Source organism: Mytilus trossulus, chromosome 4 (assembly GCF_036588685.1).
Source record: "Mytilus trossulus isolate FHL-02 chromosome 4, PNRI_Mtr1.1.1.hap1, whole genome shotgun sequence".
Taxonomy (NCBI): Eukaryota; Metazoa; Mollusca; class Bivalvia; order Mytilida; family Mytilidae; genus Mytilus; species Mytilus trossulus.
Window position 1 is genome coordinate 19,552,514 of NC_086376.1, and position 23,426 is coordinate 19,575,939.

General features: G+C 33.5%; 1 protein-coding gene across 2 annotated transcripts in view; it reads right to left on the reverse strand.

Moving 5' to 3' along the window:
* The window catches only part of LOC134714832 (von Willebrand factor A domain-containing protein 5A-like), a 41,025-nt gene that overhangs the window by 9,567 nt on the left and 8,032 nt on the right, over window positions 1–23,426 (reverse strand). For both annotated transcript variants that reach the window (XM_063576444.1, XM_063576443.1), the window contains exons 5-15: window positions 20,724–20,899; window positions 18,893–19,001; window positions 18,425–18,535; window positions 17,330–17,456; window positions 13,479–13,620; window positions 9,407–9,486; window positions 8,953–9,067; window positions 7,253–7,420; window positions 6,048–6,207; window positions 4,424–4,587; window positions 3,377–3,460 (exon numbers count right to left, since the gene is read on the reverse strand). In XM_063576444.1, coding sequence (XP_063432514.1) covers window positions 3,377–3,460; window positions 4,424–4,587; window positions 6,048–6,207; window positions 7,253–7,420; window positions 8,953–9,067; window positions 9,407–9,486; window positions 13,479–13,620; window positions 17,330–17,456; window positions 18,425–18,535; window positions 18,893–19,001; window positions 20,724–20,899 — 1,436 coding nt within the window. The remainder of the gene's footprint in view (window positions 1–3,376; window positions 3,461–4,423; window positions 4,588–6,047; window positions 6,208–7,252; window positions 7,421–8,952; window positions 9,068–9,406; window positions 9,487–13,478; window positions 13,621–17,329; window positions 17,457–18,424; window positions 18,536–18,892; window positions 19,002–20,723; window positions 20,900–23,426) is intronic.

The following is a 23,426-nucleotide window of genomic DNA, read 5'->3' on the forward strand; positions in this document are numbered from 1 at the left end:
TTTGTTTAACAAATAGACATAATCAAACACCTTGATCCTGAACAATAAAGCAACAAATTAGGTATATTGGTATATCCACCAGGATGCGGTGAGGAAATTTGAGTACAGACAATTCTACTATATCATTTATGCAAAAATCCCTACCCGTTTATATATTTCATAGCAAAATCAAAATTAAATTATAAATATTTTCCAGCCATCTTGAAATTTTATGAAATTCAAAAGGAACAAATTATTATTTCATAAAGGAGTATAACTCTTGAATGGTGAAAGTGACGCAACTAATTTCGAACTTGATATGTTGTTTTGTTTTTGTCATAAAGCCTTGGTCACACCTTACCGGAAAGCACGAACGGACGCCTAATTGTTGAAAATAAAAGTTGTCTGTTAACAAAAATGTTATCCGTTGGAAGTCTGTTGATATACTGACCGAATAAACAACGTGTAATGGATGCATAACGGACACACACCAGATATGCAACGTCTTAGAAAAGGACAAGTACCGGACAGATGTCGAATGTACATCCAACGGACGAGTACTGCATAAAACGGACACCTAACGGAAGGGTACAGGATAAAACAGATGAACAAGCTATACGGAAAAATCAAAAGTGACAATAATAATGCATGTACATCGCATAAATATTCAAAATGTTTCTGTGTAACTGGTTTTGGTTTGTTATTCAAAATTCTGCCAAAGGGACATGTCTAGCCTGAATAAGAACTGCTTGATTGTAAATACGTGCCTATACTCTAAGATCAATTATGAATAATAAGAATTCTTGAACATTAAGAAATCTGACATACCAATAATTGGCATTTTTGGCGCGGAATTTTCAATTAGCAATTATCCGTTTCATATCTGTTCATCATCAGTTATACTTCCGGTAGAAGTCCGTTTCTCATCGGTTTTATCAGTTAAAGTTCCGGTAGAAGTCTGTTGGTTAATTTATCATCCAGACCTCCAACAGATGTATAACAGAAACGTAACAGAAACAAAATGGACAAGTACCGTACAAAACAGAGCCTAACGGACGTTCAACGGACATTTTATCCGTTGGACGTCCGTTCAAAGGACAATTTATCCGTTAGAAGTCTGTTCAGAGTTTGAACATGCTCAAAATTTTCCACTGGACAGAACGGACGTAGACGGATAAAATGTACGCTTAACAGACATGCATCACCCGTACAGAAATTGCTAACAAAAGCACATGAGTTCTGATAATGTGTGAAGCACATGAGATGCACGTAAGAATTGTATGCAAATCAGATTACTCATATTTGCAGTTTGGTAGTTTATATGTGCACAAAAAAATCTAACATAATGCTCATATGTGCAATTCAAACCTCAGGTGAGCTTTTATCATCTATGTTAGTTTTGCCATTCTTCTAACCATTTAAAACTAACATAGATAATTGCTCATATGAGCTTTTTCAAAATGACATGCCCAGTCATGTACTTCCTGTAAATTCAAACTCTCAGCATGATTTTGGAGGGAGATGGAGATGAAACAATTTAAGCCAAATTTTGTGCTATTTGAACTTTATGGAATTGTTGGAATCTGATAAGAACCAGTGTGACTGAATTGTTTGTAAGTTATCATTTCTATTTCATTTTATTTTCAATTATTTAAGATCTTCATTTAAATTTTAAAAGTTATCCTATTTTGAAGCAGCCATTTTGTTTTAATCTATATAGATTCAATTTCATCATCATCATCTGGAACTAATTTTCACGTGTGCAACATTTTAGCAGCTGCTGATATGAGCAATCTGATAAAAATGCACATGTGAAACATAAGCTCATGTGAGCATTTGCATGTGAGGTTTTTAACATGCAAATTAGGTTAGTTTCATATGTGCAACTTTTTTGCTCACAAAATGCTCACCTAATTTGCATGTTAAAAACCTCATGTGCAACATGCTAGCACGTTTTGGTAAGGGTAGATATGGTCGGACGTCTTACGGATAAGATTGGATGTCTAACGGCCATGAAGGGATTGAAAAAAAGTTATCCGTTAGTCGTCCGTTGGAGCTATCCGGTAAGGTGTGACCGAGGCTTAAGCATTGTGTACAAGTTTTATAACCTTTGGTTGAGGCAATCTAAAATTAGAGGACGAAAATCAACTTTGGGGACACATAGACTAGGGTGCTCCCTCTGTTCACCTCTATATACCTCTATATAGATAGGTTACCCTCATGTGTATAAATTAAAATCTCATAATCATGATAATGGAATATTGTCGACTTGTTTATATTCTTTCTGAGAAACAAACATACTCTATAGACATCTGTCCATCAGTGAAGGTTAACCTGAAGATAATTTCTGCCATTTTCTGGTTACATGTGTCATTAATTGGTTGTCTTATATATACAGATACTTGGCCACTTTCTTTATCAAAATCGTGTACTGGCTTTTAATATGATATAAAGGTCTATATTACTTTGCCCTTTCACAATAGACCCAAATAGATATTCATTCACAGGATATGTTGGTGAGGTGGGCATTGGAAAACAAGAATCTGGTCTAAGTTAAGAGACAATTGACAACCCTAATGTTGAGTTTCTGATGTGTTCACATATGAGGGCTACAGAGTTTCCAAAAGGTACCTATTTCTTGGGCTCAGAAAACCTTTATGCTGATTGTGGTTAAGTCTGGTTCCAATTGGCCTTTTAGTTACAGAGGAGAGAGAATTTTATAAAATGAAACAAATCACAACAGACTACGCACATCAAGCCATGAGAAAAGCTCACTTGACCCTTGACCCTTGACCTTGCTGTGGATTCATTAAATATTGTGGGTACCAATTTACTTTGATTTAAGAAAATTGTATTTTGATGGATACTTGATTTCATAGTTTTGGCACCTATAGAAAATTTGCACTAAAATGAACATTTAAATTTGTGGTTCAACAAGACCCACAAGATCCAAGAAAATTGGCAAACAGTTATCAAAGGTACCAGGATTATAATTAAGTACGCCAGACGTGCGTTTCATCTACATAAGACACATCAGTGACACTCATATCAAAATATTTATATAGCCAAACAAGTACAAAGTTGAAGAGCATTGAGGATCCAAAATTCCAAAAAATTGTGCCAAATACGGCTAAGGTAATCTATTCCTGGGATAAGAAAATCCTTAGCAAAGCTATTTATCTAATAAAACCTTTTTTACTGTCAAATGTTTCTTTTTTATCTATCTTATTGTTGAATACCATATCTTAACCAGTGTTGTTGGTTTGCTGACCCATTAGTTGATGTGTTTGCAAAATTGCCTTCTTGATCTAAACATTGCTAAAAAATCTGTTGGAAAAATGCAAATGATTTTGACAAACTTTCACTTGTCCTAACAGAGTAACAAGAAATGTATTACCTTGCAGGACGAGGTAGCTACCATTAATGGCATTGAACTTTGCATCACCATCCCATTACCACCAAAACCACTACTGCTTAGACACTGAAACAATAAACATGTGTATAAAAAAGATTTCACAATTAATTTCCATTAAAGCTCCACTTGTCATATAGGATGGCTTTAACTAGATTATGAAGGTTCGTTCCCAATACAGTAAAAACTATAAATGTTCTCTTCCTTACCTATTTATTTATACATTTTAGTCCAATCAAATTATCATCTGGTAACTTTATATATTATTGATTCACAGATGGAAGGATAAAAGGAGGAATGAAAACAAAACAAATGGTCAAACAATTATCATATGCCACAATCTTTTTCAGGGAGCAGTTATATTGTTACTAAACAGGGGCCAGCTGAAGGACGCCTCCGGGTGCGGGAATTTCTCGCTACATTGAAGACCTGTTGGTGACCTTCTGCTGTTGTTTTTTTATTTGGTCGGGTTGTTGTCTCTTTGACACATTCCCCATTTCCATTCTCAATTTTATTTTATATCATGTTAAGGAGGGTTTTTGCGGAAAAAAACCAGTTGAGAGAATGTTAAATTTAGCGAGCCGTAAGGTGAGGGAAATTCATTCTCAAGACTGGTATTTTTCACAAATACCCCTCATGAACATGATATATCTGTTTAATTACACTGAATGTTAATGTTCAAAAACGCATTGATGATCGTGACGTTACAAGCGTCCAGAAGAATAGAGTATTTTTTGCAAATACCACAGCAGATAGGATAAAAAAAGGCATATCCATTTGGCTATCAACCAATCAAAATCCAGGATTCTTAAATAAGGTGTAATTAAACCTAAAACAGAAGTAGTAATCAAGCAATAGGGTGGTTATATGGAACAGCAGATGTTAAGGTGAACTTAAGTCAGGTTAACTGATGAGTCTTAATAATGTAGACATAACACAAGTTTGGCATATGAAATTATAAGCCTGGTACCTTTTGTTAATGTTTTCTATCAAAAATTGTAAATGAGAAGAAATGAATAATCAACTGCTTACTTTTAACCCATCTTCATCATCAGATGGTGGTTCTTCCAGTACTGAGACAGGAACTTTGGTATCTTTATCAACACCTACAAATGCTGTGTATTTGGAGACAATGTTGGCTGCTTGGCTTACCAATACAATCTTGTCTTTATTGACCCCATCCCTTCTATAACTTGCTGGAATATACAATAGAATTTCAGAATTGTCCAAATAGTCTGATTGAATTCCTGTGTTCAGTAAAATGGTTCATATTGTTTTTGTTTCATTTAAAAAAAAATAACTAGATATGTCAAAGCGACACGAATGGCCCTGTCCCAAAAAGTTGAAAAAATCTGCAAATTTGAACAACACATATGTTGACACAAACATGATGGTAGTCTCATATATCAAAAATCTGTAACTCTTCATGGTTAACTCATGTATATGAAAAATCAGCCCAATATCTGAACGCATTTAGAAAAAAAGTCTGTATAATGGTTTGTTGCGGAATGACGGAATGACAGAATTACGGGATTACAGAATTTCAGACAAGGGTAAAACTATATGGCACTGACAATTTCATTGCGGGGCCATAAAAATAAGAACGTGTCCATCGGTCACAAATGATGCCCTTGCTTAGCATATAACGTTATGAAGGGATATTACTAAAGAACTGTAAAAGTTTAACAACCCAAACATAACATGGTCTATGGTTATAAGCTTAAGCATCGTTTATAAGTTTCATAACATTTAGTTGAGGCAAAGTTAGAGAAAGGAAACTAGTCTGGGACATAGATATGAACAGAGGGATGGACAGACAGATGGACAAGGGTGATACTTTTAAAATAATTTAATGCCCCCTTGACTAGAGATGGGGAAATAAAAAAGTTTTAGTTTAATTTCACTTTTTAATATATATTAATTGTGTATAGCCACAACGTAGTAAGTAAAGGGGATGACTGATACAGCAGTTCCAGGATACGGTTTTTAGATGAATCTTTCAAGTGGCTTCCATCACCATGTAACCAAAATGTAGGCATTGTCATTTCCAACACATGTTGAGCAAACAGGTCAAAAAGTTTGATGTTTTACTGCACAAAATATGTAAGAAATTAAAACCTCATAAGATGGTCATCCTCCCTCTGCTGTACGGCAATCAAGATAATGTACTTACAGATCATAACCTATTTATTTCTATTATACCATACAGATTGGCAATTATGAAAACACTCATGGAAACTTTTAATAGAGCAGAGATACAGCACGGTTTATATCTGGTAAATGACGTCACAAGGCTTGTGAATTGACAATCTTTTCCAGTGAAAGACATGATTCCAGAAACTATGTAATTGGTTGCTTCTTAGTGAAATATTAGGAATAAACATATTAAATATATAAAGTGATGAACATGAAAAGAATATAAAATTAATAAACATACTATAAAGGTTTATTTTTCAAATTGTGACTTGGATAGTGAGTTGTCTCATTGGCACTCATACCATATCTTCTTATGTCTATGAACAGAATATCAAATTAACATGAAATGTAGTTTTTCCAAGGAAAAAAGAAGTATCAACACATATAGGATAAAATAGAATGGAATGGGGAATGTGTCAAGGAAACTATTATATAAATCTGCAACATCCGTATAACTCACAATCATCATCATTTTCCAAGTCTTTGATCTGGTATTTAGCTGCTACACGATGTAATGGTAAATCATTCTGTGAAGAACTTGGAATTTCTATTTTCACTTGATGACTTATATTCTTTCCTCCAAATCTTCCTTTCAATTTGAAGGTACCAGAAATACCACTCTAAAATCGAAAACAATAAATATCTGCTCTACATGTATTACAAAAACAATTGCTGGTTCATATTTCCAGTATTACTTTTTTTATTCAGTCAAAAGTAATTTTCCTTCTGAAAATCAAACTAGACTTTCTTGCCAGCAGACTTTGAATCAAAGAGCAAAAGTATAATCACTGCTATATAAACCCCTAATACATTTCCCAAATCAAAGATCATTTTGTAATCACAAATAGTCTCAGCAGCCTGTTACAAAGATATAAAATTGGTAGGACAAATAAAGTTCTGCAACTCAGAAAATATGCACAGGTTTAAAATCATGATCCAGGGTAAAAAAAAAAGATTTAAACCATACATTCACAACCAAACAGTACACCACTGTCCCAGATTTAAGGAGCAGCTAGGGTTTGGCACTAATAAACTAGATAAATTCACCACATTCTGTATGTGCCTGTCCCTGTTTAAAGCAAACATGTATGCATTACCTTTTAACAATTGTTTAAGGTGTTGTTGTTTTTTTTTGAGTTTCTGTCTTCTTAGTGATGAATACCCAAAAACTAATTTTAATCATTTCTTCCTCTGTTTTTATAAATGTCGACTTACAGCTTGAACTGTAAATTTTTTATCACCTTTACATATTTTTCAAACTTAACCTTACAATAGTATACTGAAGATATTTATACACTATAATAGAAAGTCAGTCAGAAAAATATGACCTGTGCAATATGAGAAATGTCAAGCAACATACAGTTTTCACAATAAAACTGCAACAGTTTTTGGTTATTCTGTATTCTATTCATTCAAAACATGGTAGATAATTTAATGATACAAAAGAAAATAAACAGGGTGGGCTTCGTCTGTTGTCTGCTCTATAGTTGGGTAAATATTGTCTCTTTGATTTCTCATTTCTATTTTCAATTTTATAGTATAAAACAAATTATGGAAAAATATAACCCATAACTACATATTCCTTGAACACAGAAATAGTGGATATATTGTATTTGGATGTTAATTATTTGTTTTTGGAATAATAAAATAATTAAAAATGAATACCTTGGCATTAGAAGATTTTAACAAGGCAAACAAAACAAGTTTATCTCCGTGGAAGACGACAGGGGGCTCCTTAGGGATATCTGTAATTGTAAAACATTTAGGAATATCCCAATGCAGACTGACTTCTGACAAACAATTGTCTAACGATCCTTTCATTGCTGTGATCACCTGCAAAAAACATATCATTTTGATATTATTGTATATACCAATGGCTAGTACCAAACTCATAACAAGAGTGCACATGCTGAAATGTCTCGCCTTCTGTACAAATCATTGATATAATGTTGATAGTCCTAAGTATAAAGCTTTGTTACAACTGTCACATAAACTTAACATTAATCAAGATAACTAAACAAAGACCAATGAACCTTGAAAATGAGGTCAAGGACAGATGAACCATTCCAGGCAGACATGTACAGCTAACAATGCTTCTATACAACATATATAGTTGACCTATTACTTATAGTTGAAGAAAAATAGACCAAAACACAAAAACTTAACACTGTGCAATGAACCAGGAAAATGAGGTCATGGTCAAATAAAACCTGCACAAATGACATAAAGATCATAAAATATTTCCATACACCAAATATAGTTGACCTATGGCATATAGTATTAGATAAAAAGACCAAAACTCAAAAACTTAACTTTGACCACTGAACCATGAAAATGAGGTCAAGGTCACATGACATCTGCCCGCTAGACATGTACACCTTACAATCATTCTATACAACAAATATATACTAGACCTGTTGCATTTAGTATGAGGAAAACACATCAAAACACAAAAACTTTTTTAACTATAACCACTGAACCATGAAAATGAGGTCAAGGTCAGATGACACCTGCCAGTTGGACATGTTCACCTTACAGTCCTTCCATACACTGAATATAAAAGCCCTATTGCTTATAGTATCTGAGATATGGACTTGACCACCAAAACTTAACCTAGTTCACTGATCCATGAAATGAGGTCGAGGTCAAGTGAAAACTGTCTGACAGACATGAGGACCTTGCAAGGTACGCACATATCAAATATAGTTATCCTATTACTTATAATAAGAGAGAATTCAACATTACAAAAAATCTGAACTTTTTTTTCAAGTTGTCACTGAACCATGAAAATGAGGTCAAGGACATTTGACATGTGACTGACGGAAACTTCGTAATATGAAGCATCTATATACAAAGTATGAAGCATCCAAGTCTTCCACCTTCTAAAATATAAAGCTTTTAAGAAGTGAGCTAACGCCGCCGCTGCCGTAGCTGCCGCCCTACCCGCCAGATCACTATCCCTAAGTTTAGCTTTCTGCAACAAAAGTTGCAGGCTTGACAAAAAACCAATACATAACTGTTTTTAAGACAACCTTATTAAGTTTGTGTTTTGTTCATACATTTTTGTACATGCAAATTTGCCTTACAGCATTCAAACTATGTTGTATTTTTAATAAACACTGGGTTTTTTTCTAAATCCAATTTGTTTTTTTATACCATACTTCTATTTTCGCTGTATAAGTATACTTTGTGTTTACAGGCCAGCTGAAGCCCTCCTCAAGATGCAGAATTTTCTGGCTGTGTTGCAGGCCCATTGATAGCCTTAGGCTGTTTTCTGCTGTTTGGTATGGTTGTTGTCTCTTTGAACCTTTTATGTACTCTAATCTTGATATCTTTATCTTCTATCTTTCTATTTCTAATCTTACCTTTGCTTGCATGTTATCTTTATCTTTGATGAAAATAGCTTTTCCATTACTGGCTTTAGCAACATTTTTTATCAAACTGGTAGAAGCTCCGTCACCAATACCAAATGTGAAAACTCTACAACAGTAATATTTCTACAAATATCAGACAATAAAGAGACCATTTTTATAAATCTTAATTCATAAAAATCAAAATAAAGCTGAAGTCAATAATTATAAACAATACAGCAAAGTTTAAATAATATTACTCAAAGCAATTTTAAGTTATTGTCTAACATGTTGATAATTATGGACAGATACATGGACAAACAACAGTAATACCATGATTTAATTTTTCTTTCACTTTTGTCTGGATCTGGAAAATTCCCCCTTGTATACATAATAAAACCCTTCTTTACTCTTCAAAAATATTTTGAAGGAAGAAACTTAAGAAATTATTTTGTATAGCCTAACTAACCTTGTGTTTCCGTTATTTTTCTTCGCCAGTTTTATAACTTCTTCCGTATTACTGACACCTCCATCAGTCAGTAAGAATATCTGGAAAACATTATAATCTACATAGGATCCTATTTCATCAGGGCTGAAGATTTTGTTCAGTTAACAATTATTTTACACTTCAGGGGGCTCGCGGGTCTAAATCTAATTTTTTTTATATAGGATTTCACCTTATTTTTCTATAAATGAACTTTATCTTATACTTAATAGAAAAATGAAATAAAAAAATGGGGTCACCGTTCATTTACGCTCACAATCTGTCTTCGAAATAAGCATACATTTTTGTTAATGTTCTTTTTTTCTGTTGAACTAATAGGAGAAAAATCGGTAATATGGAAATAAAAAAAGAACCTAATTACAGAAATCACTTAAATTTTACAATTATTTAGTTTATGTACAGCTTATTCGAAAACAACCATAAAAAATATAGGTCACCGATGAGTTAAAAAAGATATTTCAATTTTAATGCCAAAAAAAGGCATTTTTGCACCAAAGGGAGATAATTTGGAGCCTTTCCAATGATATCTACATTTTAAAAGTCACCTGTGGCCGGGCGCGTAGCTGCCTTTATGCAAGAAATCATTTGCTTGCACATGTTTTTCACAACAAAAAAAAAATCCTGAAATTGAATTTAGGATAGTCTTTAGTCTTTCCGGATTATCGTGTCTGGTGGTGTTGGTAAAGAACCTTATACCTGCACGTTTAGAATGGTTGACAGCAGAGTGTATAGACAAACTATACGAAACATATAGACACGACTTGACAGACAATCAAGGAACCTTTAACTCAGAGGTACATATATGGCAGAGACGCTGGTCAGGTCCAGATGTTATAGAGAAGCCCAAATCTCTGAAGGCCTCTCTATCAGTGACTAATAAGGAGCTATATCCTTCAATATTTGCAATTTTCGCAATCCTAGTCACAATGCCAGTAACTACGTCAACTACCGAACGGTCATTTAGTTCATTACGCCGACTGAAAACTTATCTCCGTTCAACCATGGTACAGGACAGACCGGTCCTACTAAAATGTGCCCGGGAGCGCCCAAGTGAAGAAAAAGCGCCCGGGGAATAGAAAATATAGCGCCCGGGGAACAGAAAAAGCGCCCGGGAGAAGAAAAATAATAATATTTCATAACAATATTTGTTTTCCTTAAACAATAACTTATCATTGCTTGTTTTGTCCTTAATAAAAATGGGGATATATACAATGCTACATCTAAAGTGTTGTTGTACTTTTACAATTTACATTTCTTTGTTGGCCCTCATACATGTTCACAGAGAAATGGATATTGACACCGAGAGAGTTCTGAGATCATTTGCCTTGGCAAAAAATAGATATATGGACTTTGGATATTAACTAGTCTATACTTTAGTTTAAGTCTTACATGCAGTATTAACATTTAATTATACAGGCTCAATAAAATCACCTTGAAAACATCTTAGATTTATTTCCCTTACTTATAAGTCAAGACTTAAAAGTATATCCGTTCGACTTCGTATTCCCATTGTCATTTCGTCCAAAAGACTATTGATTCACCTAGGGGATCTGTGTTACAAATGACCTTCTACCGTTGTCGTAGAAACCTCTCATTTGATTTTAAAATGACCCTCATGAGAAACACCACGGGTGTCTTGCAAGAAACACGACCTGCTTACCTTCGGAGCACCGGAGGTCGCCACATTTTTTCAGGGTCCGTGTTTTTCATCTGTAGTTAGTTTTCAATGTTGAAAGTTTTGCTTTCAATTTGTGTCTTATCTGTTCTCGGGTTTCCAAATTACGAAACCCACTAGGATGTTACAATCGTTTCTTGAAATATGGTATAGTAAGAAACAGATAGGGTATTTATCATTTTCATCATAAAATGGTCCAAAAAAAATTTTGCATTGCTTCACTCGGCTCAAAAAAATTTGATATATGCTTGCACTTTATTTTAACTCAGCTACGCCCCTGGTGGCCAACATGAAAAGTTTGGGGGAATGATTTTTTTACCCTAAGATAAAGTAACAACTAAAGTAAATATAATTAATAAAGTTTGAAATGAAAAATAAAACTTTAATTTTTTTCTGAAAATCTTATACCCGCGAGCTTCCTTAATCATTTATAAATCATTGTACATCTAACAGTTATATTAACTGCTGGCACTTCTAATGGATTATGCTCCTATTTCGGTCTTTGATGGGGTTAAAAATGTGTTGCTCAATCTTTAGTTTTTTCAATTTTGTTAATTTCATTTTGGTTTATATTGTAGGTTTTTTTTTACTTATAGTTTTTTATTGTTTCCATTTGCATGCATCTTTGCTTTTTTCCAACAGATCAATAGTCCATTTGCCAATTTCTGATTTAGTTCTGTTATTACACACTTTTTAAACAAATTACTTCTGTTTGTCAATCGTAGACTGGTTCCATACAAAATTGGCTTTAGCCAATGCAAAGCATGACGAATTGAATGTGACGTTTCGGCGGTTAAATTAATTTTTCAAGAAAAATAAATTTTAGTGTCAAAATATTTAGTTAAACAACAAATTAAAGTTATTAAAAGATTTGAAAACCTTACAAAATTACTCACATTACCCACAGGTACATTTGCTCTTTCTGCTAGCTCTCCATTGTAAATAAAAATTAATGTCACTCATAAGGGTAATACACATGATACAGGGTCAACTAGATACCATTGAGATGGGAGCCATCTCTGTGGGCCCCGCTGTCAATAACGTGGGGTAAATAAGTTGTATAGATAATCTGATATGAAGCATTATTTGAAGTTATTACATAGTCTCATGTGTTATTTTATTCTAAGATTTTAAGTCAACTGAAACTAAAGTTGTTGACCTTGACCTTTGACCTAGGAAGTTGTACATACATCATGACACACCCTCTGGTGTTGGTTAATAAACATGTTAAGTATTAAGTATAAAATCATAACGGTTATCTAGATATGGAGCAGACACGATCTTCACCACAGGAAACAGGGTTGTCAACTGTAACCAAAGTTTTTGACCTTGACCTTTGACCTAGGAAGTTGTACATACATTTGTACATCATGACACACCCTCTGGTGTTGGTTAAAATGAATGTCAAGTATAAACTTTGAAATCATAACGGTTCTCAAGATATAGAGCGGACACGATCTTCACCACAGGACACGGGTTGTCAACTGAAACCAAAGTTTTTTTACCTTGACCTTTGACCTAGGAAGTTGTACATACATCATGACACACCCTCTGGTGTTGGTTAATAAACTTGTTAAGTATTAAGTATAAAATCATAACGGTTATCTAGATATGGAGTGGACAAGATCTTCACCACAGGACACAGGGTTGTCAACTGAAACCAAAGTTTTTGACCTTGACCTTTGACCTAGGAAGTTGTAAATACATCATGACACACCCTCTTGTGTTGGTTAAAATGGATGTCAAGTATAAACTTTGAAATCATAACAGTTCTCAAGATATAGAGGGGACACGATCTTCACCACAGGACACAGGGTTGTCAACTGAATCCAAAGATTTTTTACCTTGTCCTTTGACCTAGGAAGTTTTACATACATCATGACACACCCTCTGATGGTGGTTAATAAACTATAAAGAATGAAATCATAATGGTTCTCTAGATATGGAGTGGACACAAAGTTAAAGTTAAAGTGTTACGGACAGAGGGACGGACAGACAGACGGACAGACAGACAGACCGACAGACTGATCACTATAGGGCAACCTGCCTAAAGGCGGGGCCCTAATAATTGGAATTGGCAAATAGCCTATTGAGACTGGACTTCTTTAAAACATTAATTCAGCTTTATTTGCTCATATCATACAGTTAAGACTTCCAACAGGAGTTGGAACTCAATATCATGCAAGCTATGCTCGTATTCATCATTATAGAAAATGTAGCCAATATTTTTTGTAGAGACCACACACTCAATTGTCTCCCCTGCTTTACTGAACATTGACTTTATATTGAAAGTGCTAAAGATAAATATTTTACTAAAAGTAAAGATAATTTCACCTCTGTTGAGGATACAGTTATAATTACCTGTCGTGGGTATCCCTGTTTACAGTTTTTACTGTAAATCTGTTGAAGTGGTCGTAAAATTTCTGTTCCGCCCATATCTGCCTCCATCTGTGATTGGAGAGACAGAGCTTGGTTCAAAGTTTCCTCACTGTACTCTTCACTCCTTTAAAAAAATTGAAACAGTTAAAACACTTATTCAACAATATTTATCATGAAATAACATTGGAGGAGAGAGGGTTCCAATTCCATATGAAGGTATACTCTGGTGGGGATTGTTAACAGACTCATATCACTTCTTATGAAATTGTGAATGAAAATGGGGAATGTGTTAAAGTGACAACAACCTGATCAAAGAACAGAAAACAGACAAAGGCCACCAATGGGTTGTCAAAAAAGCTACAACATCCCACATATGGAGGTAAGATTCATCTTATACCAAATGAAACATGTATACTAGTTCAGAGAAAAATAGACTTCACACCATATAGATGAACTAAAATTAAAAAAAACTAGATATCATTGAGATGGGAGCCATCTCTGTGGGCCTCGCTGTCAATAACATGGGGTAAATAAGTTGTATGGATAATCTGATATGAAGCATTATTTGAAGTTATTACATAGTCTCATGTGTGATTTTAATCTAAGATTTTATAGTCCAGTCAAACTAAGATTTAACCTCAAACTAATTGCAACAGAAAATGTTTTAGTTCTAATCTATAGCATTATGCCCTTTATATACACAGAAAAAAGTCCCATAAAATCTAATTTGAGCAAAAACTCAAAATCAGCACTTTTAATTTCCTATGGAAATTCACAATGGAAGGGGAGATAACTCTTACAAAAATGAGTCTTTTTTGGTCAGTTTTTGGTTGTTTTTCTTGAAATGTATGTACAGTATGATACTTTGACGGGGTTATAATTTTGTATTTGACTGAAATATATAATCTTCTGCTCATGAAATGTACAAAACCAAAATGGTATGGGTAATTGTATTTTTTTCATGCATTTTTCATTAAAGAATTTGCAAATTTGAAGCTTTGTTACCATTTTGAAAAAATAATGTGAAAATTTGGTAATGTTTATATCTGTATATTATATTATTTCAGCAACTTACTTATCTAAAGAAACTTTAAACCACAAAAAGAAGAATACATGCTTAATTATTTTTATTAAATTTGAGATTATTTACTTTGACATGTTGAAAAATTCAATAAATGGTCAACTAATGAATTACGAAATCTAGATTATAGCTTGATAAAATATATGAAAACACGTAAAGAGTTGTTAATTTTACTGTAAAGACCGCTAAAAAATAAAGAATCAATACATTCTGATGAATAGAAGCGGTAAAGTTATAATTTTGTATCAATTTTTGTTGATATTTCTGCCTTTTTGGCAAGAGTTATCTCCCTTTTCAATACAAATCTCCATAGGAATTTTAAATGGTGATTTTTTTTTATCTTCCTCTAGTTAGATTTTATGGGACTTTTTTCTGTGTATATTTGGAGTATAATGCTAAAGATTAAAACTTAAAAATCTTCTGTTGCAATTACTTTTAGGTTAGGGTCAAATTTATGCTAGATTGACTGGAATATTAAGTTAAACTGATAAATATTCTCAACCTACTTTTATAGTATAATAGTGATATGACTGCATGATGTGAACTCATTGTTGACTACTCTAAGGTGACTTCTGGATATATGGATTGATGTTTGAACAATATATTTGAAGGTGCTGACCAATTGATATTTGTCACATATTTTTAGAATTATGCCTTCAATATATTATGACCCACCAAGTATAAAGCAGTGGCGGATTCAGAGGGGGGCGTAGAGGGCGTACGCCCCCCCTTTTGCTCGGCCTTTTTTTTTGTTGTTTTTTTTGTAAAATGATTAATCAGACTAGAATTCATTAACTTTGCCATTTCCCGAGTATTTAACTTGTATACGACAATTCTTTTCTTATAAAGATATTTTTCGCTGGTATTTACTGACTGTCAAAGTCATGTGATCTGCTATGGTGGAGTTGATCAGTGCGTTGAAAAACATCACTCGGTCATTTTGAAATTCAAATTACAGTAATACACATTGCTTAGGCTGAGAATGTCATGATTTGGAACCCCTCACTTCGGTTCCCTTAGTTATGTTGGGTGAAACATATTTAATCAGACATTTTGATAAAAACTGCTTGTTTGTCTTTCTTAACTCGTGTCGGTCGTATTGTAAATTTCATCGAATTTACATGTCTATTTTTTACTGACAAGTCCTACATCAAATATATCAGTACATAGCTTTAGATCAATACTATTATTTTATGACAAACAATTTTAAAATAGGGAGAATAGAGCATAAAAAATTTCCAACCCTTACACTTTACAGCAACTATAAAATATACATGCCCCACGCCAGGAACCGTTTAAATATTGCATATTACACTTATTTTTATATTTTTAGCCCATAAAAGGTCCCAAGAAATAATAACAACTGTCCTCTCAAAATATAGTGTGGATCAAATTTGTTGGCGATGGACAGACCAACAGACAGACAGACCTTTGACCTAGGAAGTGGTAATTTGAAATCATAGCGGTTCTCGAGATATAGAGCCGACACAATCTTCACCACAGGACACGGGGTTGTCATCTGAAACCAAAGTTTTTTTGAAGTTGACCTTTGACCTAGGAAGTTGTACATACATCATGACACGCCCTCTGGTGGTGGTTAAAATGGATGTCAAGTATAAACTTTGAATTCATAACTGTTATCTAGATATGAAGCGGACAAGATCTTCACCACAGGACACAGGGTTGTCAACTGAAACCAAAGTTTTTGACCTTGACCTTTGACCTAGGAAGTTGTACATACATCATGACACGCCCTCTGGTGGTGGTTAATAAACATGTAAAGTATAAAGTATGAAATCATAATGGTTCTCTAGATATGGAGCGGACAGGAAAGTGTTACGGACGGACAGATGGACGGACCGACTGATCACTATAGGGCAACCCGCCTAAAGGCGGGGCCCTAATTACAAGACACAAAGTCCAGCGGTGCCTCCCTTGGGATATGCACAAACATGTGGTGGGGTTGACCATGTTTTGTGAGATCTCAACACACAGTAAAACTCCTTTTAAAAGAAGTCAAGGTATCAAAGGATACTTTAAACAAGAGGCTGTCAGAGCAACAGCAAACCAGATTTTTTAACATTTATTTGTGTTCTAGCATTTTTCAATATCACAAGGAAAATAACAACTGAATGCTAAAAGAGGGACGAAAAATTCCAAAGGAACAGACAAACACATAAATCTAAAATAAACTGACAACGCCAGTGACAATCATCAATATTGAACTTGACCTCCATTTTATCATCAGTAACAACATATTAAAATTGGAAAAGTTTTGGTTCAATAGTTCATGAGTAAAAGCACAGACACAACTGGAAAGACCATTTTTTCAATCTCTCAAGTACCATAACTCATGAACAGTGAAAGTGAAAATCATCAAGTTTAAACTTGACCTCCATTCTGTATGTATGTGTCTGTCCCAAGTCAGGAGCCTGTAATTTAGTGCTTTACATATTTGTTTTTCATTCAATTTTTTTGTACATTAATTAGGCCATCAGTTTTCTTGTTTGGATTGTATTACATTTGTGATTTCTGAGCCTTATAGCTGACTGTGTGGGCTTTGCTCATTATTGAAGACCATACAGTGATATAGAGCTGTTAATTTATGTGTCAATTGGTCTCTTGTGGAGAGTTGTCTCATTGGCAATCATTCCACATCTTTTTTTCTATACTCTACTGTATCTTATTTATTTTGAGAAAGAAAAAGACAAAGATTATCTCATTTCCCTCAATATGTAATACAATAACTTACTGTTCAAACAAAGTGCTGAAGTTACTACCGAATGATACAACATTGAATAGACATCCAACAGGTAAACTCTTTAACAACAGTAGTAATGTTTCCTTGGCCTTCTTTATTCTAACATTACTCATACTACCTATTAAAATAATAATATGCTTTTTCTTTGAAATGGAATCACGTTTTCTAATACTCCTAACTTTTACTCATTGAAAAAATATAAGTATACTTTGATCAATAGCAGATTTATACAACCAGTAACAAATGTGGATCCAGAAATCCTGTAAAAGGTGCAAAATTAAGTTAATATGCCTATTCAACTTATATTTTACTCTATAAAATATCTCTCAAAATCTGCCTCTGAATTGCATTATTAATTTATTAAACATTATATTAATAACAAGACCTTAGATACAAATGAAATCTATGAAAATTAAAGGCATATTTGGCAAACTATTCTGTGTGTCATGTAGTTTTTCTGTAGTTGGTTTATAATACTGAATTCAGTAAATAAGTATCTAAAAAAAGTAAAAGTTAATACAGATAGACCTAATTTTCAAAATAATCTAAGGTGTGAAAACTAATTTTTGACATTAGGCTGTGGACTTCAGTCATTTTTGAGTGATGAACACTTTTAGAAAAAATCTTCAATAAAACTTTCACCAACCTTATTATTTCTAACAGGCAAACTGTAAACACACATGTATATGTATACATCCCTCTAACATGTTTAACCTCGCCACATTATTTATGTATGTGCCTGTCCCAAGTCAGGAGCCTGTAATTCAGTGGTTTTCGTTTGTTTATGTGTTACATATTTGTTTTTCGTTCATTTTTTTACCTAAATAAGGCAGTTAGTTTTCTCGTTTGAATTGTTTTACATTGTCTTATCTGGGCCTTTTATAGCTGACTATTCGGTATGGGTGTTGCTCATTGTTGAAGGCCTTACGGTGACCTATAGTTGTTAATGTTTGTGTCATTTTGGTCTTTTGTGGATAGTTGTCTCATTGGCAATCATACCACATCTTCTTTTTTATATATTTTTGCAAGTATGTAAAATTAATCCCATTATTATTTATCACACTCCACAATTGTCTATGTACATACCTGATCTATCGATTACAAAGATGAATTCCCTTTTGCTGTCCTCAGTATCTTCACCTTGTTTTAAATCAGGATAGAAGTTCAACATTAATAAATCTTCCCTGAGCAAGCCATCTGTAAAAAGAATCAAATTGCATTGGTCAAAGGTTAATTTTTGTGGATCTAATGCGTAGAGCATGCATATTGGTATCGTCAACTTTAACTTAGTTAATAAAAATAATTCCATTAGTTCTGAAAACAGAAATTATAAGACCATTCCACTAGTATGATACTATAAAACCATAACCTTTGGGGTGATTTTTTTTTAAAGAAAACTATTAAAAAAAAAGTTCCCAAAATTAAAAAATCGACTTGAAATAACGTTTTTTTAAGATTTTAAGTGAAATGTTATATAAAGAACATTTTTATAGCAAAAATATTATTTAAGTTGTAAAGAAAAATTAGACATATGTCTGTTTTAATTTTACCTACCTTTTTCCTTATTTCCTAATTCTAAAATGATCTCTGGTTCATTAATATTATCATAAATTATATCAAAACTTAAATCATGATCAAACTTGAACTCCTCTGCCAAATCAATCTAAAAGATAAATAGTATAATAATTTTATAATAATGTATTCATAATTTTATAATAACTGCAACACATCAACGTCTGTCTGTCAAATATATCAACCTGATTACTTCCCCTTTGTCGTATAGATATATACTGATAACTATATGTATCATTTAAAATTAATAAATAGCACAAATCAAAGCACAAGATAAATGATCATCTATATTAGTACCTATATATGTATATCTCTGTTGTTAATAGATTAATATTTTTTATATCATAATATGTGATAACTAATTCAGATATAATAAATCTTGCTAATTACTTTATTTTTGTTCTTTTAATTTTGAAAATAACTCATATAACATTCATATGTATAATTGAAATTAGTGAACCTATATAAAATTAGCTTTCCATACACAAATTTCAAATTTGTTTGATGAAAGAACAAAAAAGTGTCCCAAGTACATGTAGTACATGGATGCCCCATCCACATTATCCTTTTCTATGTTAAGGTAGATCACCAGTATACATTTTTTGAGACAGATTTTTTTTATAATTTGCCAAAATGAAGATTTTACTATGCTCTTTTTAAAAATTTAGTAAAAAGTATGGGTCACTGTGCTATTTTTCAAGCTATGAGTCGTTGAAAATTGCCAAAATTTGATTAGGTTGTTCATGAAAAAACAAATTAGTGTGCATAAAAAAAGTTCTATGAGATAGAATTTTTAAATAAATTGTGAGAAGAAAGGTTTCATAATAAGTTTTAAGAAAATAAAAAGAAAAAATGGTGTCACCAAACTTGTTTTCTTGCTACAAGTAAAAATAAAAAAATTCCCTATTAGCCCTGTATAAATTGTGTACTAAAAGAGTTATCTCCCCTTAGATGGCTTATTTGAAAAAAATGATTTTTAAACAAAAAAAAATGATATTTGTAAAATTTTTTTTAATAATACGATTAATTAACAAGTTTCCTTATATAGAAAAAACAGTCTAACCATAGAATTGCAAATCTGTCTCCAAATATGCAGATTTAGGCAAATAACTAGACCGGTTTTGTACAGTGATTGTACAATCCAAGATGGCGGTAGTTTAGTTTAAACATATTTATTTATAGTGGATTGGGAAACAAGTTTTACAACTTATATTAATCCCTTTCCACTTTGCGGGTGCGAGTGCTGCCTTGTAGCGGCATTAGCCTACTCTTTTTCGAAATCTACAAGGGTGTCTTTAACGTGCAAGAGATATGGCTCTCTCTTAACACGGGCCAGCCATTTATCGTCCCCGTCCGACGGACTATCATCGTTTCCTCAAGACCATACTCGCAAATGGTGTCAAGGGAGAGCCGAAAATTGAGTTCCTGAAATTTTCATCCCAAACGGGAATCGAACCAGAAACCTTTGTGTTAGTAGTCCGATGCACTAACCACTACACCACGGCTCTCTTGACGGTATACCATCAATCTACCTTAAATGGACATTGAAAATAGGAAAAAAAACTCTACTTTGGCATTAAAATTATAAAGATCTTATTTGGAATACTAAGTTTCAAGTTGATTGGACTTCAACTTCATCAAAAAATACCTCGACCAAAAACATTTACCTGAAGTGGGATGGACAAAAGACAGAGGGACAGATGAATAAATAGACGGATAAACAGACAGACAAACAAATAGGACAAACGGGCACACAGATCAGAAAATATAATGCCCATAAATGGGGCATAAATATGACAAAAACTATGCTCACTGATGCAGATGATTTATCTTCATTGACCTTGACATTAAGTTTGTCGTTAGGGCTGCTAACAGATTTGATTTTGTAACAACCAGACACAGCAGCACTGAAAGTAAATTTACATGGAGTTCTTATGTCCACTTGACCAGGACTCGACTCACTTCCAGGTTCTACATAGTGACCAGCAACTGTAATATAGATAATAAAACAAAAATAATATTATATATAGAATTTTGGTGACATCCCATTAGTCCGACAGCCCACTATTCCGACAGCCCATTACTCCGACAACCCACTATTCCGACAGCCCATTACTCCGACAGCCCATTATTCCGACAACCCATTACTCCGACAGCCCATTATTCCGACAATGCATTTTTCTTATGTGTATGGGTAAATTTTCTATAAAAAGACCAACTCCATTCTCTGTAATACTTGTGGTTGTCTGTTTTGATACCATATATTCTTTCCATGAGGCACATAAGTCTCAGTATATTGGAGTTGATACACATGCTTATTGCAACTGTTCAGTCCTTACCCTGGTCCCTCTTTCGTTTTACGTGTCTGGGTATTTTATTTTTTCTTTAATTTCGCCGTTTGTGTGTCCACTGTCAGTCTGTGCTGAGTTTTATTCAAATTAATTTTGTCGCAGAAATAAGGGACAAATGTACCGTCATTCAAATTGAGAAAAACAAAGAGACAAATACATACCAAGATCCTTCAAAATAAGATGACAAATTGTACAAAATATGTGCTCAGAAAAGATTAGCAATTCCAATTATGAATACGGTATCATGTTCGGGAATGTGAATCCACGAAATACGGAGACAGTACACAGCACTTCCAATAGCGATCGATCAGACATAGTCTGAGAGATGGCACTCCATTGTTTTGTAGTGATACCAATTTTATATCCCGAGCTTTTTTCAAAATCTAGAAAAATATGCCTCTTTTATAAATCTACTGATGATTTACAACAAATATGACTTAAGGACATGAACATTTCGGCAACTTCTGTTTTTTTTAAATTTAATGAGGAAAAGAGATATCGGGTCGGTGACTGTTTATGGCATAGAAATACACAGTCAACGTATTTTGACGACTCAAATAGAACGAGTGCAGTATAAAAGCCAATAACATCTAGTACGAAATCTAAGACAATGTGTGACATTCTTGTCGTGCTTGTGTCTTTCTCAAATTGTTTAATTGTAAAAACTTACTACATTATGTGTTTTATGTCAAACTTGACACTTAATTATTTTTCATTTAAAGATTGTTTTCAAGGAGAAAAATATTTAGATATCATTGATTTTAAGAAAGAATTAAGAATCAGTGCTCACCAATTACATTAATAATTGAAAATGCCAGATATTAATATAGATAAAATCGCATTGTACAGCTGATACAGTTGAAGATGAGCGTCATTTTTCAATCGAAGCTCACATTATCAAAATTTGAGGGAGGAACACTTTCAACATATTCAGTCTAGCACATGTCAGAACTTTGAAAAGTTAGATAAATATGATAAATCTTCGATGTAAACACAAGAAAACTTTACTATTATAGGCTGATACTAATAGTAGTCTCAGTTATAGGGGAAAATAATGATTATATTGTTGGTTCTTTTGAAATATGTAGTACATGGTTTGATACTGACTTTTATTTGATATCAATGTGCTAGTTGGGTTTATTTTCTATTCTGTTTTGGCTCCGATTGTGACTGAGGCTTACGATTTTATAAAGATAATTATATCATATTACTATGATATAAGTTTTGTAAAGTCTTAATGTTGACCCAATCATTAAACCGCCGCTTCGCAAAACGGGTAATATACTGTTTTACCTCTTTGCCCGTCCATTTAACCGTCCACTCATCAGTCTTACCGTCCGTCAGTTCGTCCGTCCGTCCCATGGATATTTTCGTTGCATCTTTTTCATGAACGACATTAAAAGGATTTCTGAAAGGGTTTATTAAAGTCGGCTACTTTGTATATCGTGTGATACGTTTTCGGATTCATTTAATACTGAAACAAATTCCTGTTTACCGAACATTTTTTGACAGCCAAGTTGAAAATTTTCGTCACATTTTTCGCAAGAACTACAATACATTAATGAGAGCCGTGGTGTAGTGGTTAGTGCATCGGACTACTAACACAAAGGTTCCTGGTTCGATTCCCGTTTGGGATGAAAATTTCAGGAACCCAATTTTCGGCTCTCCCTTGACACCATTCGCAAGTATGGTCTTGAGGAAACGATGATAGTCCGTCGGACGGGGACGATAAATGGCTGGCCCGTGTTAAGAGAGAGCCAAATCTCTTGCACGTTAAAGACACCCTTGTAGATTTCGAAAAAGAGTAGGCTAATGCCGCTACAAGGCAGCACTCGCACCCGCAAAGTGGAAAGGGATTAATATAAGTTGCAAAACTTGTTTCCCAATCCACTATAAATAAATATGTTTAAATTAAATTAATACATTAATTTCTGAAATGTGGTTTCAAGGTTTATATATAAGTCAGCTATATGGTGTGAGGCTTTCTCAGATTCACAAATCAACAACAAAGTATGTGTGCGCGGGGGCATCATCAGTAGCTCGCACCATCACTGGTTGTTCTTGATGTACATGCTGTTTATATACCCTATAATTTGGAAAATGAAATAATATGTTCTGTTCTATTCTATATACAGATTTCGAATTGAGTGTATAGAAAGTATTCG